At 47.9% G+C, this 28,000-nt stretch overlaps 1 protein-coding gene across 3 annotated transcripts; it reads right to left on the reverse strand.

Annotated features, from left to right (window-relative positions):
• Nucleotides 1–13: 13 nt before the first annotated feature.
• POMGNT2 (protein O-linked mannose N-acetylglucosaminyltransferase 2 (beta 1,4-)) lies at nt 14–27,999 on the reverse strand. 3 transcript variants are annotated; one of them, XM_063114162.1, is made up of 3 exons: nt 27,837–27,999; nt 20,100–20,210; nt 14–2,310 (listed from the first exon to the last, which is right to left on the reverse strand). In XM_063114162.1, the coding sequence occupies exon 3, from the start codon at nt 2,204–2,206 to the stop codon at nt 464–466; it is 1,743 nt and encodes a 580-aa protein (XP_062970232.1). In that variant the 5' UTR covers nt 2,207–2,310; nt 20,100–20,210; nt 27,837–27,999; the 3' UTR covers nt 14–463. The 3 variants fall into 3 exon arrangements, with proteins under 3 accessions (XP_062970232.1, XP_062970231.1, XP_062970233.1); XM_063114161.1 differs by having other exon boundaries at nt 20,100–20,215; XM_063114163.1 differs by lacking the exon at nt 20,100–20,210.
• Nucleotide 28,000: the final 1 nt, after the last annotated feature.

Genomic DNA, 28,000 nt, shown 5'->3' on the forward strand with positions numbered 1-28,000 from the left:
GAAAAGACTTGACTAAGGTGTTTATAATCATTTAATGAATGTTCCAAACACACCCTTCATTGGGCTGCACGTGAATTTCAAGGTGACAGAAGCTGATGACGCACCCACCCAATCACATGATTACTTGGTTTCCAGAAACCTGGATACCAACCAGAAGGATTCACAGGGAACAGAATGATCACTGAGCCAAAGAGGCTCCTTGGGATTCTTACTTTCCTTCTGCTTCTCTTCTGGCTCCTCCTGCTAAGCAACTTCTCTGGGATATGGATGATGAGGATGGGAGGAGAGCGGGTTCCCATCTCTCCAGTGCAAAGAGGAGGGCTGCAACACCACACCCCAGATGCAGTAAGACGATAGGGAAGCACAGTCCTGCTCAATAAATAAGTGAGGAATTCCTTTAAGTCACCATACGGAGTCAGTGGACCTGGAGGGACGCCCTCCCTGCCTGGCTGTGGCCCACTCGCTACGTGCTGCACACCAGCACATCTGCAAAGGGTCCCAGGAGGATCTTGTTGAAGATGCAGCGGACCCACACCAGGTAGGTGGTGAAGGGCTTGATGTTCTCAGTGAAGGTGTGGTTCTGCAGGGCCAGGATGTAAGGCACGTAGGTGTTCTCCCCCTGCTCCTGAAGCCACACCTCGTACTTCACCTCCCTCACCTTCAGGTACTTGAGGTTCCATGGGATCTGCCAGGACACGGTGAGGTGGGCCTCAGAGGCACCTTGCACTGATGTCTGGCATCGCGCCTCCCGCACCTTGCCTGGGTACAGGCCAACTGTCCACTTCTGCTTCCGTGGCCCTGGTCGGCCCTTCACCACGCGCCGTATGGTTTGGATGAGGGATGGGATGTCCACCTTGGTGTCCTGGTAGATTCGGAAGAGCCACTCGGGGTTCCGGCAACAGAGATGCCGTGGGACCTCACGGCTTTGCAGGATACGGGCCTGCTCAGCCCGGTCCAGGTGGGTGATGCCCCCCTGGTCCCAGGGCCGCTCAGGGTGCGTGACGGTGTTCTCTGGCATCATGTTCTGCCAGGCTACATACTGTAGGTCCATGCCAGGCAGTGTGGCCAGTGTCTTATACGGGGTGTAGTGGTCGGGATTGACGGCATATGGGAAGAGCTCAACCACGGTTGCCCCACGGGGCAGGAAGAGGGCAGTGACCAGCTGGGCCCCATGCATGCTGACCAGCATGGAGGCATTACTGACCAGCCGCACGACATCTGAAAAGGTGTGGTCCTCCAGGGACACTGTCACTGTCTTTATCTGGAATTCCTGGGCCAGTGCCAGCAGCAGCTCTGCTTCATTCAGGATAAGTCTGTTCTGGGTGCGGCTGAAGACTAGAATGTACTCCTCGCCTAGGGGGGCTCCTGCATGGCTCACATTCAGCTTTTCCATCATAAACCGTGCAAACTGGCGGATCTCGGTGCCCGAGACAAGGATGTTGGCCTTTGGGCCCTGGGGCTGGACGAAGCCATACTGGTACCAGGTGGTGACCTTGGAGAGGCCCACGAAAGCATGGGAAAAGCACAGCAGCCGGCCCAGGGTCTTCAGCTGTGCCCGCAGCAGTGGCTGCTTGGGGCTGAGGAGCTTATACAGATCGAAGTGTGCACCCTCGCCCCAGCCCTCCATGAAGAAGAGCCGGGCCTCGTGGGCCAGGCCAGGGAACTGCCGCAGTGTGTAGAAGAGTGGCAGTAGGTCATCGTGGAAGACGTGCATGAGGTTGTCGGGGTTGAAGCGATTAGTGATGAGGGCCACATCGGGCACGAACACTGGCTTGGGCATGAAGCGCAGGGCGGCAGCAGGCAGCTCCACGAAGTTGAAGTACTGGGTGTTGTGGTCCTCCACAGTGGACAGATCCAGCAGGGCTGGCTGGAAGCGCCGTGAGCCCAGGTTGGGCAGCATGACAGAGGTGTTGCCGTGGAAGAAGATGAACTCCTCAGCCTCGTTGGAGTAGCAGAGCCACTTGAACCGGCAGATGCGGTCTGTGTGCGTGCGGCCAGTGCACACCATGTGCGTGCCGCCCTCCATCAGGATCTGCAGCGCCTTCGGGTAGTCGATCCTCAGTGCTGGGGCTGGATCTGGGGCCTGTCGGCCAAGGGCCAGCTCCTCCTCCAGAGTGGCTGCATGCTCACGCAGACGCACGTGCTTCCACAGGACCGCTGCCAGCACCGACACCAGGAGGGCATTGAACACTGCCGAGAGGTGCATCCTAACGCCACCGTGGGGCCCTAGTGAAATGATGGCCACTGGGGAGTGCCACAGGCCAGGTGGGCTTCACCCATTCCTACAGACACCTGAGGACCGGCAAAAGCCTATAGGAGAGAATAAAAAGGAAAAGGAGTTGGCACATCACAAGCTCCCACCATGTGCCAGGCACCATGCTAGGCTCTGTGTGGCTGCTATACCACTGGATCCTTGCAAACACTGTGCACGTTGGTAGGTATGGTAGACAGAGTTCAAAATATTCCCTTTCCCCATCACTTCCATGGGTGGTGTACACATCCCTGCACTTGACCTTGGACTTAGCTGCATAACTTGCTTTGGCCAATGAGATGTTAGTAAACAGAAGATAATCAAAGATTTAGAAAGAGCTTGGACTGGCCTCGCTCTCTTTATACTTATGACAGTGCCACGAAAAGAATGTGTTAAGGATAACTTGCTGGGCCCAAGAGGAGTGACTATGCATGTGGCAGAGCTGCTCCAGCCATGCCTAGTCTAGCTCCGCTGACCCCAGACGCCTGAATGAGCCCAGCCAAGACCAGCCAACACACTGACATCTCAGCTGAGTAAGTTTTTATTATTATCTGTCACTAAAATTCTGGGACTGTCTGTTATGAAGCACTGCTCCAGCAAAGCTAGCCAAGAGAGATATCTGTGATGACAGACCATAGGGAAAATCCCCTTTAGGAGCCTGACACTCTGAGAATGCCAGGTAACAACTTTTCTTTATCATAGGAACAAATGGCATTAAAGGCCTGTGAGCACCATTCCCAGGTTGCACACCAAGACCTCAGTGTGCCCCTCCTGAGACACATGCATGCATGCACAGGGGCAGATCAGGGAACTCCTGCTCCTGCTTAAAGCTCCTTGGGAAATCATGCCTGCTGGCTTTCAGAATCCCATAAAAGAACAGGTAGAAACTGTGGAGGATACTAACGTTTATAAAGCAAATGTATTTCACAGGCCTAGCTCCCAAGGCCCTGTAGTTTCAGGTGTAGCCTAACTTTTTAAAATTACACAAAGAAATGTTAAGCTTGTGAAAGACAGGAACCCTTCCCTGGGCTAAAGTCTCTGTTGCAGATAAAGAATTGTAACACAGCAAAACTGCTGGCTCCAAGGGCAGATGTCCTTGGTGCAGCTAAACCTAATGATTGTTGCCATGACAATTATCTTACTATTCTTTTTGTAACCACCTATGTTCCTTTTCTGTAACTTTCTGGCATGGAAAATAAACACTGAGAGAAGACCCCAGTTCAGTGTTACTTTTCAGAGGAATGCTTCTCTCTTGAGGGTTCCTGGAAAATTAACCCCTTCAGGGCCTCTCACTGCTCAGAAGAAATGGGCTTTGCATCTCTGTTACCCTGGGGGAGAGTGACAAGAAACTTGCCCCCTCAGTGGACCAGTAAGAGAACTGTGTCTGGGGGTCACCATTGACAAATGTTTTGTATACTGAGGCAAAAACCTAAAAGTGTTAAACACTCTTGCCCACACACACACCTACAGAGAGGCCTGGCGGGGTTGTGGGTAGTCACTCCCTTTTAAGAAGTATCAGGAAAGGTATCACGCCTGCTCTGGGGCCCAGGACTGTTCAGACAGTTGAAGAATCCCTCTCAGCAACACAGGAGCAGGACAGGTAACACCTAACGTCTGCCGGGCACTGCACGGGGAAGGGATCTACCCGTCTCTTTATTCCTCTGCAGTTAGCTTCTGACACAATTTCCACCTCTCTGTGATCAAAAGAACAAAAGTGAAACCTGCCCAGAAAGAGAAGGTGTCTTTGGCTAGTTCCCTAAGAAGCACAGTCAGAGACAAGGATTTGAGTCCAAAGAGTTTGACAAATTATCCCAAGAAACACTTGTAGGAGACTGGGGAAGTGACACAGAGAAGGGATGAAAGTCAACACAGGTACATCAATGAGCAGGTCACTGCTTTGAGAAAGCTGGGATATGTGTCTATCAACTCCTGTCCAGTATTAGTTGAAGACCATTCTTGGGGGCATGATCCCTTCTGTCCTACCCTCACCCAAGGGTTGAACACACACAAATGCATATATGGTCATGTATCACTTAACAACAGGGATAGGTTCTGAGAAATGTGTTGTTAGATGATCTTGTCATTATGCAAACATGAGAGTGTACTTACGCAAACCTAGATGGCATAGCCTACTTCACACCTAGGCTATATGGTACAGCCTACTGCACCAGCCGCCATCATATATGTGGTCCACCACTGACCGAAACATTGCTATGTGGTGCATGATTGTATTATATAACCCCCCATACCACCGTCACCAAATTTCAGGAAATGAGAATTACCCTGATCTGGTGTAAGACACTCTAGTGTTTTCTTTTCTAGAGTCCATTCTATTCTAAGTTCATTTAAAAAAAAAAAAAAAAAAAAAGGCTGGCCATGATCATCTAAATTGATTTTACAACCTACTAATGAGGTTGGCAACTGGCTGTTTAAAAAATACTGGTCTAAACCAGGCTGGACTACTGGAATTCTAAAGGGCACTTGCTAAAATTCCATACTCCTGGGTCAGACACCATTCCTGGAGGTCCTGGTTCAGCAGGTCTGGAGTGTGGCTCAGGCATCTGCCTTGCTTGCTCCTGCTTCTTTTTTCCTGCCTTCTTGTAGATTACAGGCAGACCTCAGAGATACAGCTAGTTCGGTTCCAGACCACTGCAATAAAATGAATGTCGTAATAAAGCAAACCACATGAATTTTTTGGTTTCCCAGTGCATATAAAAGTTGTGTTTACATTACACATTATACTGTAGTCTGTTAAGTGTGCTATATAGCATTATGTCTAAAAAAACAATGTATGTACCTTAATTAAAAACTACTTTATTGCTAAAAAAGTTGGAAAAATGGCGCTGATATGTTTGCTCAAAGCAGGATTGTCACAAACCCTTAATTTGTAAAAAATGCTGTATCTGTGAGGCTCAATAAAGTGAAGCGCAATAAAATGAGGCATGTCTGCACTTGAATTCCACCCTGATTTATCTGCAGTGTTTTTGAGTGTACCTCTTGGTACAGATTTTTTAGTTGTTGCTTTAGGTATTAAAATGTATCTATGTAACTTATCACAGCCTCCTGGTATTGACATTTTACCTCTCAAGTAGGCACAGAAACTTTAGTTCTATTTAGGCTCCTTTATCCTCTCCCCTTTATGATATAATTATCTTAAGTATTTCCTATACATACACCGAGACTCACAATGCTATAATTCTCGCTTCAAGTATCATATAATTTCCTCAAAAGGAAAAGAATAGTGTATCATATTGTATTAGTCTATTTCTGTTGCTTATAACAAAATACCTGGAACTGGGTGATTTATAAAGACAACGAAATGTATTGCTTACAGTTTTGGAGGCTGGCAAGTCCAAAGTCTCAAGAGAACACATCTGGTGAGAGTTCTCTTGTGGCTTTACAGCAGTCCAGAGGTCTCACATGGCAGAGAATGGCAGAGCAGAGAGATACTAACCTCCTCATTCACTCTCTTTTTACAGTCACCAGAGCCACTCCCATTATTCCAAGAATAGATCAGTCCATTCATGAGGGTGCAGTCCTCACAATCCAATCACCTCTCCAAGGCCCCACCTTTCAACTACCACAACAGGATTTCCCACCCTCTTAACACTGTCACAGTGGGGATCAAGCCAACACATTAAACTTTGGGGGGACACAATTCAATCCATAATATGTATGTACCCATATTTTTATTCTTTCTGTTCTTTATTTCTGATGTTCTAGGTTTCTTCGAAGAACTTTCATTAGCCATTCTTTTAGGGTAGATCTGCTGGCAACAAATTCTCTTGGTTTTCTTTCAAGTGAAAATGTCTTGATGTCACCTTCACTCTTGAAGGACATTTTCATGGGGTACAGAATTTTGGGGTGACAGTTCTCTTCCTTTAACATTTGAAAAATTATTTTGTGGTACTTCCCTCTGATGAGAAATCACTGTCCTTTGAACTGCTGTTGTCCTAAAGGTAATGCACTATTTCCTTCTAGCTGCTCTTAAGATTTTGTTTTTGTCTTTAGTTCTTCGAAATTTGATTATGAAGTGTCTTAGTGTGGATTTCTTTGGGCTTACCCTCTTTGGGGATTGCTCAGATTCTTGACTTTGTAGGTTTATGCATTTCAATTTGGGAAATTTTCAGCCATTACTTCTCTGAATACTTTTTCAGCCTCACATTGCTCTCCTAGGACTCCAACTACACTAATAACAGATTAAAGAAAAATGTATTGTCCCATAGGTCTCTGAGCCTCTATTAATTTTTTTCCAGTCTTTTTCTCCCTTTTGTTCAGGCTGGGTAATTTTTTCGTTCTATTGTAATGTTCACTGACTCTTTCCTCTGTCATCTCTATTCTTCAATGAGCCGATACAGTAATTTTTAAATTTGGTTACTCTATTTTTCAGTTCTAAAATTTCTATCCAATTCTTTATGTCTTCTTTCTTTGCTGAGACTTACCCTGGACATTTTAGGTATAATATTATGATATTCTGGAGCTTATTTAAATCTTCTATTTTTGCAGGCTTCTGCTCAAACTGTGCTGGTGGTGGGGGAAGAGAAAGCATGGACTCTTTACCCTTGGGTGGGCATGGAAGTCTTGGCTCTACTGACACCTCAAGGTGACTGGTGGAGAGGGACACCTGATCACCTGTTACCACTGGGCAGTGGTGAAAGTCAGGGCTTCCCATCCAGCCCCATCTGGCAGGGAGGGAGTAGGACACCTGGTTACCACAAGAGGAGGGTGGAAGTTTAGGCTGTCCATTCGGCATTTATTAAAGCTGAGAGGGAGGGTGAAGCAATTTCCCTGGTGTTTTGCAGGACTAGGGTGTTCACTTCAAAAAAGTTTCTGTTTTGCTAGGATGCTCTTTTTCCAGTCCTTTGACAAGAGAGACCAAACTTCCTTGGGGCTTTGTTTTGGTCTATGCCCGCTCATATTTCTGGGTGTGGACTTCTCTAGTACCCAGTCTAGTGGAAGTAAAACCCAGGGAACTCACCACTGTTGTTCCATGAGTTCCAGGGTTCCTCATTGTTCCACAGTCTTTTCTCCCCCATCTGATGTTCTATACATAACGTCCAATGTTTTTAGCTGTATTCATGAGAGGGATGGGGATAAACGTGTCTACTCCATTTGACCAAAACCCGAAGTCTCCTTGGCATCTGCTTTTTTTCTAAGCTCCCAGGTGATTCTATGGTACAGCCAGATTTGAGAAAAACCAAGTGGCTCTTAACCAAAGAACCAGGCCATGAATCACATTATCCAGTTGTTAGTTTTAAAGCCTGGAAATGTTTTCCCATTTCTTTTGTATATAAATTAGAGTAGTCTCGATGTTACCCTCATAATCATACCACCATTACTCAGCTGTTTTCTGACACACCTTCTTGAGCTGGGAAGGTAAGGATGGCTTTTTAGCTGTCACAAGAATCCACTGCCCAGCTGTGAGCAGCCTGTGTGTTCGTGATACCTTATCAACAGCGGCAGCTGGTATGAGTTACTGTTCTGCTTTACTTCACTGTAAAATATCTTTTGGTTTTCAACATTTGAGTATGCCCATAAGAGTGTGCTATACATGTGAATGTTTGCCATCACGTGCTACAGAGGAAAGAAAGATGGCCAAAAGTTGCAGCCAGAACCCTGCAAAACTTCAGGCCGAGTCTGTCACTTTGCTGTGTGACACTGGACATACCACTATGCCTCTCTGACCTTTGGGTGACTGGATGATCAGGATAAAGCTCCTCACCTGCTTAGCAACCAAATACGAATCAGGATGCTAGGAATAAACACGAGCTCAGCTCAGCCAGGATACAAAGGAATGGCTTCATTTTTTAGTCTCAGAAGGGATGAGAAAAGAGCGGTGAGTCCCAGGGCCCTTCCCAGAGACTGCATACTCAGGCTTTCCAAATGACCCTGCTTGGAAGATTACCTTGTCTGCAGGCAAAATGCAGTCTGGCCCTGGAACACTTTCCCAATGACTTGCCTGGGGAGAGATTCTTACTCCTTGAAGCTGACAGCCTGGCACTGGGCTCTGCCTGCAGTGATCTTGGCTTTCCTGGGAATAGGTTGGGGTGTTCAAACTCCCAACCAGTGCCCACCCACATCTCATGCATATGAGTTCTGATGTCACTTGGGAGAGCTGTTACAAAGATTCTTCTTCCTCCCTCTTTTAAAAGGAGAGACTATTCAAAGGTCACCTGCCATGGGAACTGAAATGCCAGAAACACTACCCGAGCCCCAAAATGAAGGCATGGGATGTGATGAGCCAGGACTGCCTGGACTCTTGGATACCTAGTGGTTTGTAGACCCTAATCCTTGGGGGCTGCCAAGGGCGGTGGTAGGTGGTGAGGCCAAAGTCTTGGGCCTCCATCTAGCTCCAGATGGAACCAGCTTCTTCTAATCTGTTTTGTATTTGGGGATACTGTGGTGAATAGTACCGCCTTCCCCCCACCCCATGCCAATTCATCTCTATCCAGAATCTCAAAATATGAGTTTATTTAGAAATAGGGTCTTTGTACATGTAATTAGTTAAGGATCTCTGAGATCATACTGGATTAGGATGGGACCTAAATCTAATGAGAGTTCCCTTATGAGGGACAGAAAAGGGCACACAGAGAAGGCCATTTGAAGGCAAAGACAGACTTTGGAGTGATGCAGTTGTAAACCAAAGAACACCCAGGATTGCCAGGAACCTCCAGAAGCTAAAAAGAAGCAATGAAGAATTCTCCCCTAGAACTTTCAGAGGAAGCACGGCCCTGCTGACACCTTGATTCTGGACTTCTGGCCTCCAGAACTGTGAGAGAATAAGTTTCTGCCATTTTAAGCCACCGAATTTGTGGTCATTTGCAGCAGTAGCCCTAGGAAACTAATACAGGTACCACAAGAGTTCTATTTGAGAAAGTGGTTCTTTGTTCTTAAGAAGGAATTCTACTGCTACAAGGGTTAGCCACCACTAAGCACGTGCTCCTCATTTCATACAGAGGAGGAGCAATTTCTCCAAAGTCACACAGCAAGTCCCCAGTAAGGCCAGGACTAAAAAACAGAGTCGTCCTAAACATCCCGGAGCGGTGCTGCCTTCCAGGAGCAATGGTGTGCCAAAGGCTGCAGAGACCAGCAGCAGGGACCAACAGGGGGACCAGCAGGCCTGGCCATCTAATTTCTGCACATTCAGGTTTGGATGAGGGCAGATGGCTCCTCACATAGCCCAGTCTCTCCACCTCTTCACCCACCTGCCAAGCTCAGGGCCTGGGCCAGGTCTGATGTGATATGCTGCTCCCAACCCTCTTGGGCACAGCTCTGCTATGGACAGCAGGCCCATCCATGTCCTGCAGCTGGCTCTGCCCTTGCCAACACTGCTGTACCCTTGCTTACCCTCCATGGGGAGACGAGGCCTGGGTCAGGGACATCAGAACACCTCAGTCTCCAGAAGCCAACTCCATAAATTAGGTGGTTTGCTCTTTTGGAGTCACCTTTAAAGACATTATTAATCAATGAGTAGCTGTCACATCATATCCTAAACCAGCCTGGCTCTGAGAAGAGGATGTGTGATGTCCAGGAAAGTTTGAGGAGAAAAAGCCAAACTGCTGCTCCTCGACTTACTGTGTGGCCTTTCTGGGCTCAGGATCCTCATTAGCAAAAACAAGGGTACAGCACCCACCTCACAGGGTTGTGGAGAAGTTCAGAAATAATGTGTTCGCTGAACCTCGTGAAAACTGATACTCAACTACTTCTGATGTACAAAAACAGCAATTTCATTCAATCAGATTCAACCTAATACACGAAGTATACAGCGAGAGAAAAAGAAAAAGGTTTTGAGGCACCAGATGGTTAATAAAGGGCCCCAGGGGGTCCAAAGAAATCTGCATTTTAAAACATTTTGGACACACTTGGCTGCCTTCATCTGACTCGAAGTAGAAACTCATCAGCGCTGAGGCAGGAGCTGTCACTTTTCATCACAGTCATCTGAAACAAAGGGTTTTAAGTCTAAGCAGGAAGGCCGGCCCATGGCTCACTCGGTAGAGTGCGGTGCTGATAACACCAAGGCCACGGGTTCGGATCCTATATAGGGATGGCCGGTTTGCTCACTGGCTGAGTGCGGTGCTAAATCTAAGCAGGAGAGGATTCTTGCAAAGAAGCTGGAGACGGAGACCAGACAGTGAATGTTGTTACCTGGGTCATCTGTGGCACCTTGGGCTGCCAACCCTCTGCTTCTTGTGCTGCCAGGTCATGTGCATTAATAAAGGACATGGTGGACACTGTTGCTTCCACACAGCATCCATCCCCCCACCTCCTGCTCTGAAGAGAACCCCCAGTTTGTACAGATAGCCACCCGTCCCACTGACACATGGGGCTCAAAGGAAGCCAAGATCTTGTGTCTCTAGAGGGCTGATCGGCAGAGAGCGTACTTCTGGGGCCATGTTACCAGAGTGGGACCCATCAGATGAAGGAATGAAGAGTCACATTCTATGCTCCCACCCACTGGACAGAGACAGAAGGCGTTGTCTCATGGCTGCTGGCTGCAATCTGCTGACCATGTGGAAACCAGCTTGAGGGCAGAGGCAGAATGCCAAGGATGGCAGGACAAAAGAGTGACACAGAGGACCCTGGTGACATCTCTGAGCCCAACCTCTGGATTCCTGTTGTGAGAGTTCATAACTTTCCTATGATTGAAGCCGGGTTGGGGTGGGGTTTTAGCTTCTCACAGCCAAGAACATTCTAACTGGTACAGAGAGAAAACCTGCTTGCCAAGTGTCGTGCATGAAGTGAATGCATGGGAGTCTGGCCTGCATCTCCTGTTTCTGAGCACTGTGCTCTAACCCAGTGGAGCTATTTGGCTTCAGTTTCCCCTTGACCCTTCTAATTTTGGTAAATGAAGCCCTCTCTCTAAGAAACCTTTCTATGAGAAATGAAAACAAACCAAACATACTTATTGTGAGCCAAAGAGGATCTTCAACAATTTTCTACACAGGTGCCATCTGCTGGTAGGGAACAAGGACTAAGGCAACTTAAGTGTCACAGCAAACACAGAAGCTGGTGTCCTGAAAGCCCTGCAGGCAGTCAGAGCCAGACCCTTTCTGAGAAAAAAACGAGTCCTGGTTTGGCTGTTTCCTGGAGCTTTTGGAGGGAAGAGAGATGTAATCTCAAGGGTGGAAAGGAAGGGGGTCAGGGGCTGTGCAGGGAGTGTGATCCAAGGAGACCAAACAGTGCAGTCTGGTTTGGAGTAGATGGTTCACACAGAGAAGTGGAGAGGAACTTGGAGAAATCAGCTAAGGCCAGAATGTCAACAGCTGTGATGCCAGATCAAGGAATTTGAACTCTGTCCTATAGTCAATGGGGAGCTATACAGCATGGAAGTTCCCTGGGAGAAGAGAGGTAGAAAGCCAGTTAGGGGGAGCTGCCATGCTCAGTGTCCCCCGACTCAAAATGGGAGAAGATGGCCTGGGCGTTAGGATGGGGGCATGCAGGAGAGCGAGCACAGTAACCTGGTGGGTCATGCTCTGCATGAAGGGGGCACAGGAGCCCTCTTATGAATTCCTCATGGCAATGCAAGTCCCAAAGTCTGTAGATGATTTAAAATTTAAATGAATCCCTATGGACTCAAAGCTAGTCCTTTAAAACTCCCACTCACTGACATCCCAAAGGGCCTTCCTGGCCCTAAGAGAAGAGAATGAAGTCACAGGTTCCCCAAAGATCCTGCAAAGAGGAGAGTAGCGGGCCCATGAACTTCACCTCTTTGGTGCAGGTCTTCAAGGCTCTTTCTGAACAAGGGCTGAGAACATCTGCTCTAGCTGCAGGTGAGAGGCCAGGGCACGTGGCTGACTTCATCATTGGACCGCACCTCCAGTTAGCTCTGTTCATCTCCAGGTCAGGGTCTCCAGAGCCCAGAAACCCTGCAGCTGAGAAATCTACTTAAACTTAAGTGTCTTAAGTTTAAACTTAAACTTCAGTGTCTCCTCAGTCTTTCAAAGCCACACCTGTTGATAATAAAGAGAAGCACATGACCCAAACTGACCTGCAAAGTCCAGCCTTCACTTCCCCTAAGAACCCCTCACTCACAGAAGCTCTCTTCTGCAATGTCTGCCCCTTAGGACCAGTGGATTTCATTAACCTTTACTGTCCAGAGTTCGTATTTTATATCTATATCTATGTCTACTATGTATTTCACTTTTCAATGTAAAATCATATCACTGCATATGCTTTTTCAAACATACACACTCCCACCTGGAAATTCTCCATTCAGCCCCACTAGCTAAAAACTACTGTGTTAACCAAATTAATTGCTGATAAACAACCATTTTTGACTAGTGTTCCATGGTCCTGCCACAGGAAGCCGCTATCTTACCACCACCATGGTACAGACAAGACCATGTGGTCACAGCAAATGCAGTAGGTGGTCGCCAGTGAGCCCTGCAGGTGTAAGTGCCAGACCCCTTCTGAGGAAGAAATGAGTCCTGGTTTCCTAAAGAGAGAAAACCTGTGTACTCAGTAAGACACAACCTCAGCAGGAGTTCTGACGTCTTCTCTCTAGGAGGAAAGAGGAGAAGCCAGGACACAGAGAGAGGCCAGAGAAAAGAGGTTAATTCACCCCAGGTTGGGAGGGGAAAAAACTGAGAAAATATGGGAAGGGACAACAAGGGTGTTAAGAAGGGAATGCAAGGGCAGAGAGGACAGTGTGTCATCAGAGGGCGGTGAGGCCACCGTGATGTCCTCTGCCCAGATCTGGGCCAGGGAACTGAAGAGGGACTTATGCCAGAATGACAGGGAGGGACACAAGCAGGAGGAACAGCTGGGGTACAGGTGAGTGTGCACCTTCGCACGGACAGTTCCCTAGTTCTATCCACGGAGAGGGCCTGGAAGCCAACGACAGCACAGTAGCAATGGGCACATCCAGCACCCGGATCTTGGTTTCTAAATCTCCTTCTCAAATGAAAGAAACCAGAGCTCTTTGGAGAGATAGCTGATTCCAGAGCTGGGGCAGGAAAAGGACAAGATGAATTGGAACATCTTGTAGTGCCAGAATGTATTAAAGTGTTAAAAAAAAAATGACGAGGACGCAGCAAAAAGACACAGAAGCTAAACTGAAGGGGCTCCCAATAACTAAATCTAGGACAATTTGAGTGACGAAATTAAAAATTAAGAGTAATAGATTATAACCTATAGAATAAAATAAATATCCGTGAGTCAATACTGATATGAATAAATAAATAGAAGAGAAGGGACAGATCTGCCTTATAGAATTCCAATTAATAAATGTAGAAGCAATGATGGAAATAGAAAAATCACCATTTGGCAAACATCACAGTAATAATTGTTGCAGATAAGATCTGTTGATCGATGCTAAAATTAGCGGGTGAATATGATGAGAAACAGGATATGTGCATAGTTTTAAAGTACCTCCCCATGGGATACATATTAATTACAAAGTTAAAAATAGAAACTACAGTAGAGAAGCCTGGCACACATCCCCTGAATCAAGTAAGCAAAATGAACATCACCAGTAAGAACATACCTATGTCATGTACCCCTCGATATGACACAGGGAGAAGGGCACCTCACTTCTGTGGTTTTCTTGCCCAAAATACATAACTTCAGTCTGTATTTCTAAATGGGTAACCCTAGTTCTAGCTCTGGTCCCAGCTCTAAAAGTCTGTGGGTTACTTAATAGAGAAAATCTTAAACCCAAATTGAGGGATGTTCTACCAAAGACCTGCCCAGTACTCAATAGGGTTAAAGTTGATAAAAGACAAGGAAGACTGATGAGCTGTCCCAGATTAGAGGATACTAAGGAGATGTGGCAACCAAACATAATATGAGATCCATAATATGGATCCTGGCCAGAAAAGGAACATTAGTGGGACAACTGGCAGAGTTTGAATAAGGTCTGCGGTTTAGTTACTGTGTTGTGTGAATTTCCCAGTTTTGATCACTGTACTGTGGCTATGTAAGACATTAACATTAGGGGAAGCTGGGTGAAGTGGTTTGTGTAACTTTTCTGTAAATCTAAAATTTACTCAAATTAAAAAGTTATAAAAAAAGTTAGATAACTTAAGAAACAAGAGAACATAAGTCTCTATAGGTAAAATGACATGTATGTGGTTTCCTCTAAAATACTCCAGCAAAACAAAGCGCAGAGTCAGACAGAACCCAACAGTGGGATACGGATCAACGTGGAAGATGATGACAGGGTTCTTTACATGATCCTCTTTTGTGTTTGTTTGACATAATAAAAAGTTTAAAAGGAAACAATAAAGAATCAAACAAACCATTGTTATAAATGACAAGAGAATTCTAGAGAGTGAATAAGAAATAAATTAATATTTGGAAAAAATAAAATAAATAACCCCACCCTGGAGAGGTGGGAGGCAGGTGCATGCAGCATGAGCTGATGCACGTTTTGCTAAGATCACAGACAAGAAGGACTCCCAACAGAAGCTAAAGCTAAAATAGACACACTCAGGAATATCAGAAGGCAAGACCTTCAGAGAAATGAGGAAAGTGGGGAGCAAAGACTCTCCTCAGCCCTCAGGTACTCACCCCCTCTCTACTAGATCATTCTGCCACCTGCCCTTCTCCCAAGCATCCCTGTGGTCCCAGGCAGGCTCGGCAGCAGGTGGGGATGTTGGGCAGTGGCCACAGGCGGCCAGGAGGCCAGGGTCCTTCTCTGGATATGACTGACTGTGTGTGCAGAGGCCAGACCCAGCCAAGCACTGAGCTCCCTTGGGGCAAAGGTCATGGGACCAGGAAACATGAGTGGGGGCCTTGTGGGGCAAACAGGCAACTAGGCAGAAACCAGCCTTTGAGATTGGGGGCGGGGCTGTTTTTAATTAGATGCTAAGCCCTCCACCCCACCTGCCAGGCCCTGTCAGAATGGTGTTGATGGAAGGCAGGACAGACTGGACCACATGGACCTTCATGGGCCACTTGAAGTTCCCAAATTACCCCTCCAAGGGGAAAATTACCAGAAAGCTTTGCTGGGGATGGACAGACCAATATTTCATAGAAATGGCATGGTGTTAAAGCATGGGTCCTGCAGGTTGCATTGCCTAGGTCTCTAACAACTTTATCGCTTATGAGCCAGGCAGTCTGCACCAACAACAGGAATGGGAACAGGTGCATAAAAGGCCATGCCCCTGCACTCCCCAGATGGGATACCTCTGAGGCATGTGCTACACCAGCTCCCGGCTCCAGGTTCCCAACAGGATTAAGCTCCAGTTGTCCATATGGTAAAAGGCCTAATGCACACCCTTTTTTGGCTGCCTTCCCTTCCCAGTCTCAATTCCCCACTCCCCTACTCATGTTTATCGGGACCAAGTACAAATAATCTACTTGCACTTGAATCCTTGTCTCAGGATCTGTCTGGGGGAACTTTCATTAACACAGATATGATCATATTTCATCACTGTGGAGACATACGGAAAGCTGCCCTGGCACTTCTACCTACTGCGGAGTAGGCTGGGTGGTAGGATGAAGTCAACAAGTACTTGGGCCATCAATGGTCACTGTAAAACCCTTCCAGTCTATTTCTCACACTTCAGTCTGTTTCCTGCACTCCTGTGTGCCCTCCCGCCTCCAGCACTGCAGCAGCCAACATAAGTCGGTAGAATGGAAGGATCGGGCAAAATCCTCAGAAATGTTTTCACAAGATAACAGATGGCGGCAAACAGTTCATTAGTCAGATCCCTAACCCTAAAGAAGATAAAGAGGTCTTTGCTACCACCATGTCAAAATGTTCCTGGAAATAAACACACAATTCTCTAGGAGGAAAATTCGAAACTGTGAAGAATAACTGGACCAGGTTGCTTAACGGGCATCAGACCCAGTGACGTCCCCTTTCTCCAGGCCACTTTTCACTGCTCCTGGAGGCTACCAGTGCCTGGAGAAGCTGCCAGTCTCGGTGACAACAGGGTAGTGGCAGAGAGGCAAAGAACTCAGGTCACCCTCCTTGGCCTTGAAGCCTGGGAAAGACTTGGGGCTAGGCTGCTGCCTTCTGCAGGATGTGGCTTGGTTTTAGTGACACTATCTGATCCTGATGTTTGACTAATTGTTCAGGCCAACTTTATATGCCAAGAGCCTCCCCAGGGCACCAGTGACAAGGGGATAAGGATTCTTTCAGACTGAACACCTCCATGCCCCACTTCATCTGTCACCTGGTTCTGCTGAAATGGAAGCAGAGGCCAGAATCCCAGCATCACAAATCTTACTCCACAGTGATGGGAAACTCCCTCCCACTCCTAAGCAGCCCATCCTCCTCTGCGTACTTTGAGGGCTCAAAAGCAGAGCTGGCATTTGCCTCTCCCTCACCTGCTGCCTTTAATCCCACCTCTCCTGGTGAACCTACTTCTGAGCAGTGGCGCAGGCTCCAGCCTTGCCTGCAATCAGGTTTGGCAAGCACTGCTACCTACTGAGCCCCTTCTGTGTCCCAGTGCCATGCGGGGTCCCTTACATGCACACAACCTCACTAAATCCTTCCTCACCACTGCTCAGCAGCATGGCTCACTTTATCCCCATTTCCCATCCAGAGAAAGCTCAGAGACTGGGCCACATGTCTACAGTCTCAACCCTGGACTCAACCCTGTGCACCTCCACTTATGCTGCCTATCAGGGGTGAGGGCTGCCCAAGGGAGTCTGGTTATGAGGCTCCTCGGACAAGAGGAGGCAAGATGGTGGCACTTAGAGGCATGGGCCACTCAGGAACACATATTTCATCTCCATGTAGTACCCTCCTGAAAACCTATGCTGGCTCTTAGGATCTGTGGGTGAGCATGAAGGTCTGGTGGTCTGTGAGGAACAAAGGACACCACCACCCCACTGACCTACAGAGCCTCCAATGGGATAGGATCTGTACAGGACAGGGGGTCTTTGACATGGGCCATTCCACACAGATCAGCCCTTTTCCTGGCTGGGCGAGGATATGACAGGTGTCCTAACAAAGAGAGCTCCAGTCTTGCCCCTGCTCCAAGCTGCTCACCTTCAGGGGTTCCCAGCTACCTCTGCCTTGAGTGTCCCATTTAGTGCTCACCCTAACCTTATGAGGTATTATTAATCCCAATTCTCAGTCAGGGAAGTTCACGGACTTGCCCAAGGCCACACAGGTGTGAAGTCTGGCTATCAACCCAGTGTTCTCAGACTCTAAAGACTGAGCTGGAAAACATCCTCAAGACACAGGAGATCTGGCTTTAATTAAAGTGGGGCAAGGTGTGGAGAAGAAAAACACCTCAGGCATTCAGAGGTCTCAAATCAGGGAGGAGGAATCCCAAATAAGGACCCACACACCCCACCTGCCGTGAAGACCCTGCTCAAAGGCCACTCCCTCCAGGGCTGGCTGAGTTGGTAGCTAAAGGACTCCACTGGAGAGCCATGAGCTTCCATCTCTCTGCTCCGCTCCCAGGATGCTTCCTCTCCCTTTGGGCAGGTTCCCCTCATGGTCATATGGTGGCCAGCAGTAAGTGAGGCAACATGCTTCCTTGCTTTACATCAACTATGGGCAGAGAAAGTTCTCCTCCATGCATGAATAACTGATGGCCATCTGATGTGGCCAATTCCAGCCAGGTATCCTCCTAGACCAATGACAATGACCAGAGAATGCCCTTCGCTGATTAGGTGAGAGTCTTCAGGCTCTGAAGCAGGGAGGAGGGCTCTAAAGGAGGAGGGAAGGAAGGGAGTGCTGGTGGGTGACCACAACATTCATAGTTGAAGCTCCTGAAGTAGACAGAAGGGCTTCACAGGGGGCCTGGCGACCTTGCTTCTTATTGCTTGCTTTTCCTTTAGAAAAGCAGAGGAAGGGCTGGCCCATGGCTCACTTGGGAGAGCGTGGTGCTGACAACACCAAGTCAAGGGTTAAGATCCCCTGACTGGTCATGTTTTTAAAAAAAAAAAAAAGAAAGAAAGAAAGAAAGAAAAGCAGGGGAAATAAAACCAGGAGAAGCCGCCTCTTCCCATTACTGCATCTCACTCATGCCCTAGTGGAGTTTCGACCCCTAGAAAATGAGGCTCCTCCATTGCTTCAAGATCACCAGCAGATGCTGGTGCAAGTTGCCCTCCTCCTGTCCCACCCATGTTAGGAAAGCACTCTGTACAGGCTACAGCGTTCAGTGGGACCGGCCCAACTCTTCATGTGATGACCACTCTGCTCCATCCTGCCACACAGTCATCTGGCCTTTGCTTAAAAACCCCTCCTTTCCACCTATCTTGTCCAGAATGCCACTAGAGGAAGAGCACTGTCGGCTGGATAACAGAAGAGTCTGCTTAAGAAGCTAGAAAACCCTGGCAGATCTCCAAGACATAGCACATTCAACCTGGGCTGAGTGGAGGTGGCAGGACACACAGAGACTACAGTGGAGATTTAAATCCTCCTTCCTAATGGTGGCAGTCACGAACTCTCCCCAAGCCACACAGGTTGCACTCACCTTCCCTCAGACCCAGGTGTCAACTGGCCTTATCATCATGGCAGTTTCCTTTATCCCCTCAAACCTCAATTTTGTCATCTATGCAATGGAAATAATAACCTCTTCAGGGTGCTGTGAGGATTAAATGAGTTAATGCATGTAAAGTATCTAGCATAGGTCTCAAAACACATTTGCTGTAATAATTGTCCATCAGGGTTCCTAAAACTAACAATGAAAGTAAAACAGGAACCAAATCAGCCGTACAGCTTCAAACCATTTCCCAACAGGACTGGACCCCCGATCACTACGGGTGGCACCCTCAGACTCTTGGGTTTGCTTAGTCTTCCTAGGGACTTGTTTCCCTTCTCCGGTTAAGATGGCTCCATAAATTTAGAAAAAGCTTCTCCCAACCTGATCAGCCAGTTTTCAGTATAAAATTAACAATCAGAGAACCACGACCTCCAACATTTTATGTTCTAATAGTGTACTAAAAACTGTATATACATTTTCTATATGTACCTTAGCCAACATTAAGAAGCTAACACTATTTCTATTACCCCTGTTTTACAGAGCCTGGGAGAAGTTAAGCAAACTTGTCCAGGTCACTCAGGTTTTATAGAATGGAGTCAGGATTTGAACATGGATCCTAAGGACTGCCTTATGCTAACAACCCAGACACCATGTGGACCTCATCTCCTCGGCATGCCAGGGCAAAGCAGACCAGCATACTCAAATGTCACCATGTTTATCTTTCTCGGCCTCCTCTACCTCAGGCACCAGATTTAGGACCCAACTTGTGTGGGGAATTAACAGCTTGTGGCTCAGCCAGGATAAAGCATTACAGAGCAAGAAGTTTTTTCAAAAGAAAGATAAAAATTAAAAACATGCCTAAAAAGGCCTTTTAGGAACTGAGACAGAAGCATGCTGCCAATTCACCCCCTTAAACCACTTCTCTCAGCTCCCAGAGCAGTTAAATATTATCCAATTCCCATGGACTTAGTGAATCCTTCTTTCTAGGATCCCATGTGTTCTAAGAAGCACTGGAGAAAGGTGTTGATAAAGCTGGTACACCTGCAGACACTGCTAAGCGCTATGTACCTGGGATGGAGGCCACCTGTCTGCAGGGGCTCACCATCTGATAGTCATCATTGGCAAAGGGTGCAGACTCCACTCCTGGTCAGCCCCAGATACAGGCACAGAAAAGCCTGCAAGGGCCTTGAGGTCTGATAAGGAGTAAAAGCCCCAGGAATTCCAGGCCTAGTGGGGGTGCAAACTCACATGCTTACTACGGCTAAGAGCCAATGGGAAAAGTAAAGCCAAAGGTGGGCCATGTGACCTAAAGACCCAATGCCCAGGTTAAAGCTCCAGCCGATAAGGGCCTGGCAGGAAAGTGGCCTGATGGTACCTACTTGCATTAGTCTGCTCAGGTTACCATAACAAAATACCACAGACTAGACAGCTTAGATGACAGAAATGTATTTTCTTACAGGTCTGGAGTCTAGAAGTCCAACATCAAGGTGCTGTCAGGGTTGGTTCCTGATGAGGCTTCTCTTGTTGGCTTGTAGATGATCACTTCTCACTGTGTCCTCACATGGCCTCTTCTCTGTGCATGTGTGGAGGGAGGTGGGGGGAGAGGGAGAGAAGGAGGGAGAGAGGGAGGGAGAGAGAGAGGGATGGAGGGAGGGAGGGAGAGGGATATGGATATCTTATCTCTTTTCTTCTTTTTATAAGGACAACAGTCCTATCAGATTAGGGCCCCACCCTCATGACCTCATTTAACCTTCATTACCTTCTTAAAGGCCCTATCTCCAAATACAATTGCATTGGGGGTTAGGGCTTTAACTCATGAACTTTGGCGGAACACAATTCAGTCTTTAACAATACTCTTCTGATTTTTCCAGAGAAGCCACAAATCCATCTAAAATGGAAATGTCCTAATTTCTAACTTGTGGCAACTATTCAAATTGAGTGAAGACAATGTGCAGGCCCAAGGGCTGGGGCTGCTGGTCTCACTGCTCCTGGTAGAAATGGGTGCACATTTGTAAGCGCTGGTGTAAAGTCAACCCCCCTCCTGATGGCCTCGACACTTGAACCTGGGTAACCAGCTGCAGGACTGCCAGAACCAGCTGTTCACCAGTCACCCACCCAAGAGCAGGGCTATCGAGGTGAGGGGGACTGGACTGACAACACCTGCCAGACCCAGGCTGCAGAAGACCTGGCAGGGCCAGGCCAGGAGGGGAGTCGGCAGCAGCATAGAAGGTTTTATATTACTATTAACAGCAATTTGACTTTTCAAGGCTGTTCAAGAGTTCCAGCTGAAAATTACAGAATTTTTGTCATTGAAAAGTATTTTTATCCTAAATGCAGTCAGAATTACTAGTGCTGAATTATGGAAGCTTCTGAACCTGCACTGATGTGACTCACTCACTGTGAGTTAGTTAAGAGCAAACAAATTTCACTAACTCAAGCTTATCCTTGGAACGATCTCTTCCTGACCTCCCCCTGCCTTGTTGTTTGTTACCAGAAGTAGTACGTGGAACTGTATTCGTAATGTAATGCTTACATGTGCTCCAAAATTAAATATTAATCTAATGCTATTGATAAATTCAGACATTTATAGGAGATCAGATTTTCTGACAAAGGTATTTACCCTTTGGCAAAGTGTTGGCAGCCTCAGAGTGGTACTCGTAAAACTTAACAAGTTTAATTATTAAGGTATGTTTAACATTTAGTTAGGAGTTCACATTCTGAGACTAAAATCCTGATATGAATAATATCTGCTTGCTTTTGTATAAAGAGCAAAACAAAGACAAAGTTGGAGACCTTAATCCTGTGTCAACAGCTGATGACTGACTCTATGTCCTTATCAAAAAGTAATTATGGAACTCCTTCAAAGGGGGAAACCCCCAACAAATCCAAGTCTGCATGGCTCAGTGAGATGGGTGACACCAGTCTTCACTGAGGATAAGCAAAGGCTCCAGCGAGGGGTGGGACGGGCTGACCTCCCACAGCTCCCCCGCAGCCCCCACACCAGTTTTCAGTCTCCAATGATAAAGAAATCTTCACTCTCCACGTGGATGATATCATCTGGCTTTTGCCTGGCACAAATGGGTCACTTGGAAGCTTAATTTGCCTGCATTGGTCCTCTCAGGCATCACAGAGCAACACTACTGCATACCAACATGGTTATAAACAGGGACACAAACAGGGAACAGAATGGTGTGAACCTCCCTTGTGAGGCTCACACAGGTGATGCAGAACATGTCCGCATCAATTTTTCTAGGTGAAACTGCAAATTCAAATGCAAAAAATTCTTACAGAGAAGGCTCATGCCCCAGTGTGCACACAGGTCCAGATGGGCCCTCAGGCCCAGTCTGAGAGGGTTGAAGTCATCAAGACAGAAGATACCCGCTGTGGGAAGCACAGACATTCACAAAGAAACACCAGGAGGTGTGCACAGGACCCAGGTGCATGACAGGAAATCATCCAGGGAAGCTACCCAGAGGGTGGGTGAGTTTTGAGCAAGGTTTTGGGGGTGTATTGGTGGTGGTGGGGGATAAAATGAGCACTTGTTTTGTGTCTACGTGTCCCCATTGGTAATGACTCCTACAAATCTCTGTCCACAGCAGGCATCGCTGTGCCCAGTTCTCATGTCTGCTCAGCAAGCCATGAGGCCTCCAAACCATGGAGTTTTCAATGCTCAGCCCAAAGTCACGTGCAGTTCAATGTAGACCCGACAGTTCAAGACTGGGGAGCCTGGACTGCAGAACAGGAATGGCAGTGCCCAGGAAGGAGAGGGGTTGGGGGTGAGCTGCCAGGAGACCTGGGTTTTACCAGTGGAGCCTAACAGGCTCAGGTGACCATTCTTAAAGCCCTCTGAAGGTGAAGCCTCATGGTGGCCAGGTCACTAGTGGTCCCTACCATACACTCAGGGAGCCTGCACCCCAGCACCATCAAGTAGAGGAAGGTGACAGTCCTCGGTTTGGGTTTTACTTTGGTCTCAGCACCACGATGTCACCCTGGACTCCTCCCTTTCCTAATTCTATCGATATTATCACAGTTAACATCCACTGCCACTTCACAACAACAACCTTCATCTTACAGATGGTAAAACCAAAGCTTAGCGAGGTTAGAAAACTGCCCAAGTTTACACAGAAAGCATTGATGAGACTCTAACACAGGCCGGCCAGCCACAGCCTCTGACATCTTTTTCTTCTTCTTTTTATCTGGAAATAATATCAAACTTCAAAAAAGTTGCATGTATACTACAAAGAACTCTCCTACGCTCTTATCTAGATTCACCAACTGTTAATTTGGCACATTTGTCTTATACTCTCTTTCTATATATATAAACTCTCTCTCTCTCCCGAACCATTTAAAAATAAGTTGGAGACATCATGGCCCTTTAGCCCTTAACGTGTATTTCCTAAGAACGAGAACATTCAAGGGCCGGCCCGTGGCTCACTTGGGAGAGTGTGGTGCTGACAACACCAAGCCAAGGGTTAAGATCCCCTTACTGGTCATCTTTAAAAAAAAAAAAAAAAAAAAGAATGAGAACATTAACGTGACACAAATTCAGGAAATTAATATTGATATGATTCTATTACAAATTCACAGTCTCTATTCTGTGATCCAACATCCAATCCAGGATGGGGCACGGCATCCAGTTAGCATGTCTCACTAGTCTCCTCCAAACTGGGGCAGCTTCTCAGTCTTTCCTTGACTTTTATACCTTGACAATTTTTAAGAGTCAGGGCCAGTTATTTTCTAGTATGTTCCTCAGTTTGCATTTGTCTGATGTTTCCTCATGATTAGATTCAGATTACACATTTTTGCCCAGAATCCAAGTCTACACATTTAACCATTAACATGACTCTACTCTACATGTGAGTTTTCCTGGGATTTTACCTTGAGGCAGCCAGGATGAGGAAGGATCAAGAAATCCTATCGTGTGTAGAATGCTTAAAGGAATAGGATCACTTCCCTGGAGAAAAGAAGCCCCTGGACCCAGGGCATTCTGCAAACACCTGAGGGGCTGCACAGCAAGAATGAGGTTCCTCCAGAGGGGGGTGGGGTACATCCCAGGCCCCCAGGGTAAACAACTGATTCAACAGAGGATAACCCACCCCATCAATACAGGCTAAAAAATTCTGTTCCCAGCCTTTGCTAAGATGCACAAGCCTATGTTCTGGGGCAGACTGAGAAGGCTGCCGTACTCTAAGCCCCCTTTTGAAAAAGCTGTCCCAATGCAATCCTTCCCACACAACCGTGTCGCTTGTGGTGCAGGAGCAGCAAGAAACTAGTCCAGTCTCTTGGTCATAGCTAAATGTACTAAGGGTAGAGGCTGAGTCTAAAGCAGCCACCAGTGGGGGACCGAGGGGGATACCCATACTGCAGGCCAGCAGAGAGAAGGCAGGTCCCCTGAGAAAGAAGCCTTGAACAGAGTAGCGTTGGACTGCTTCTTCAATTCCTTACAATAGTGACTGTGCAACCCCTTTGGAGGCTCTGGGACCCAGCACAGCTGTGGTGACTGCTGATGCCACCCCAGAATGTGCCATGATTCCTGACACAAACCTCCCCTGCCAAAGGACCCCTGGGTGTGTTTCATCACTGGGTGTGCCTAAAACAACCTGACACCAGGGCCTGCATTGGTAATAGTAACAGTGGTGGCGATACAGCAGACCAGGGTTCTCAACTCTTTACTGAGGCTTAGCTCAGGGCTACGTACCCATTAGTAGCAAGGAAGGGGCCCTCTGTTATGCTTTTCAAAATGGATAAAAGAGACAAACTCCTAGCATAAAACTGTACCAAGAGTAGTCACCAATGGGAGAGTAAAAGATCTGATTCTCTTATGGATGCTGGGCCCTGGGTATGTACCAGTGAGGACATGCGAAGCCGGAGAAAACGGAAGGACTGATTCCTGTCCAGGCTAGCTAAGGAAAAAAAGGTGCTGACCTCTAGGGCAGAGGGTGGAGGTTAATGCTGCCACCACCTTACTTTGCTGAGTACCTACTACGTGCCAGGCACTGTCCTACGCCCTTTTACTGCCCTATTTCATTCAAGCCTCACAAAAACCCTTCAATGCAGGTACTAGTCTAATCCTCATTTTCTTTTAACATGAGAAAACTCAGGCTTAGTGGGGTAAGTACTCTAAGGTTTTACATCACAAGAAGGGGCACCAGGATTTGACCCAGCCTTTGACTCCAGGGGTCTTGTTCTTAAGTTCTGTGCTCATTTGTCATCAGAGAGGCAGGATAAACCTCAGAGCTGTGAGTTTTTATCACTCAAGGGCAGAGCAGGTGTCTGGAAACTAAGATCCACAGGCCCTCGACTGTAACTTAGCAACCCAAGGCTTCTTGCTGTAATTACTCCCTGGCTGGCTAGGCAGAGAGAGTACGCAGCTGTGGCAGGTGGCTTAGGGAGCTGTGGCCATTCTCTCTCCCCAAGGACAGTCTGGGTAGCACACTGGCATGATAATTACCCCATCTGTCTTAGTACTGTGCTGAGAGGGGTAAGCCATCAATTTAGAAGTACAAAACCACTGCTTTTTAGAGCTCAAAGAGCCCTTAAAAATGATTTGCTCCAACTATTTTATGAAAGAGGTCTTGAGCAGCAATGTGAGCTCTCACAGGCAGCCAGGACTAAAACTGCTGGCTCTCAGTCTGCAGCTCCTTCTCACATCTACAGCTGGTAGGCTGCCCTCTTCCCCAATACAGAGAGCAGGCCCAGAGAAGACGTATGAAACTCCAGAACTCTTCCCAGCAGTTCGACAAGAGCATTTCTGCTCATAACCAAGTTTTCCAGGCCCCACCCAGACTGTGCCCTCATCCAGCCCCATTGTTCAGTGATGAGAGCCTACGAGGCCATGGGGTTTGCTTGGGCTGCTGCTTCCTAACACCTAATCCCCAAACTCATCCAGGGGATGCCCTCCTCCAACTTCACCACTCATCCAACACCAGACAGAGGAAACACACATATAGCCAGGCTGCAGGGTCCTGCCTTGTACTCAAGTGGTGTGAGAAGACCCCCTAATGTAACACTGGAGGCTACTCCAGGTCATAATTGGGCTTCAAGAACAGTGAAGATCACAGCAGCAGAGAGGAGAATTGAATGGCATCGGTTCTGGAGCTAGAGATGCCAGAATATGAGTTCCCATCCTGTCACTTAGTAGCTGCGTGACCCTAGTCCAATTCTTAACCCCTCCAGTCCTCCATTTCCTGGTCTGAAAGACAGACACAATTACACCTTCTTCACAGGGTGGTTTTAGCTTTGTGAATTCAGAGACAACACAGGCCTGACAATTATTTTTATAATATTATTATTAACCATAATAGATATGACAACTCCCATTCACTGGCTCTTACTCTATGCCAAGCACAATGCTAAGTGCTTTACATGCATTATCTCATTTACTCCCTAATACAAATCTAAAGTAGCTGTTATTAATTCTATTTCACATTTAAGGAAGTATGCGCAGAGCTGTTAAGTGAATTGCCCAATGTTGCACAGCTATTAAGTGGTGGGGTGGGATTTGAACCCAACTCTGACACCAAAGTCCATGATGACATTTGTGGGTTCTGCCTTTCACATTTATTATTTCATCCAATTAAAAAAAAAACCCTGCGAGTCACATGATCAGCAGGTCCTGGGGGACAGTATACCACGGACAACCAAGCTAAGACTGATGAGGACCTTGGGGAATGGGGCATTTGGTAATTTAATTTTCTGGTTAGCTCAATACTCACTAGAACTTTTTGTTTATTGCTAAATATTTTCTAAAGCAAGGCTCAGAGCAAGAACTTGCCAACCAAAAGGCCTGTTCGAACAACACTGAAGCTACTCTGATATCCTGCCACATAAAGTCCACCAGGATACTCATAAGGCCACTGTGAACCCACTGGCACCAGCACCCCGTCCTCCTCTCTGAGGATCTCCAGTCTCCTCCTCCACCTCCCAGGGCCCCAAGGCTCAGGAACTGACATGCTGGCCATCCCTGGGGATAAGGGGGACCTATGTTCTTTCCTGGCTCTGCTACTATGTGGGACTCAGATTCCTCATCTGGAATGTGAAAGGATGGGCTGGAAGATCTCCAAGATCTATGAGAGCCAGAGAGGGCAGCTAGTTAAGTTAATGACCGGCCTGGGTTCCAATCTCATCTCTAACATTCTGCCATTAGCAACCAGGACTAACATTTGCCGCACACTCACTGTGTTCCAGATACTGGGCTGAGGACTTGCCTGGCAGTATTTCGTTTAATTCTCACAGCAACCTTGTGACCAACCAACCTTTCGTCCCCATTTTGCAGAAAAAGAAACAGGGGCTCAGACAGGATAAGGGACTTGCTCAAGGGCACACAGCTAGTAAACTGAGAGCCAGGATTCGAATGTCCGGCACAAGTAACAGGAAACATCTAGTGAATAAATCCTGCTTTGTCTGTGCTCTTAGCTACTAAGTCCTATCAAGATTGCCCCATAGCTCGAAGTCATCCGTTCCCAGGCCGGGCCCTGTTTTCTCCTAAAAGTAGGCTCTGAGGATTGGCTGGCATAAAGTCAGGGGACACTGGCCGCCCACCACCTGGTGCAGCACCCTAGCCTGAGCATTCCATACTTCAACAAAGGACTCCCATCAGTGACAAGGGGACGGTTCCTACACATATGCAGGGAGTCGGGAGTCCACTGGGCTCCTCCTTCAGAGGCTACCCCCACACTGTCAAGCACGCCTTGGCAGGCTCTTACCACCGGACACACAGCAGGTGCCCTACTGAGCCCCAACGAGCCCAGAGATCAGCTGGAGGCCCAGGTAGTGTCTTCAAAGGCAGCTCGGACGGCCCGGCCCCCTCGGCGCACCTCGCCTGGCTCCCCACCACCCGTGCCAAATGCGCACCATCACTTCCCAAAGCAAAAGGGCGTGGGGACCCGCTGCCAGTGCCTGCCACAAGCTAAGGGCTTCAGTGGGCACGTCCAGGGGCGCCGCCCCGACCCGGCCCCGGACCCCGAGGGTCCACCCCCGCCGCGCCCACCCCCGCGCCTTCTCCAGCCCGCATCCCACGTCGCTCCTCCGTTCTGCAGACTCCCCTGGCTCCCGAAGGCGTCCTAAATTCTCCCCGTCACCTCAGGGCCCGGCACCCCAGTCGTCCGGTCCTGGGAGAGGTCGGGGACCGATCTCGTCACTCCAAACCCCAGGTGGGTCGCCGAGTCCGTGCCAGTCCCGAGCGCGCGTCTCACCAGAAGCCGGGGCTCCGCGGGTCTGAAGCCACCTCCACCGAGGCGTCCAAGCGGCCCCTCCGCCGCCGGCTTTCCCACAGCACCGCCGTCCAAGCCCGGGAGGCCCAGGCAGCGGGCCCACGCTTCGCCGCGCCGAACCCCCGGTCCGCCGCCGCCGCCGCCGC

Source organism: Cynocephalus volans, chromosome 11 (assembly GCF_027409185.1).
Source record: "Cynocephalus volans isolate mCynVol1 chromosome 11, mCynVol1.pri, whole genome shotgun sequence".
Lineage (NCBI taxonomy): Eukaryota > Metazoa > Chordata > Mammalia > Dermoptera > Cynocephalidae > Cynocephalus > Cynocephalus volans.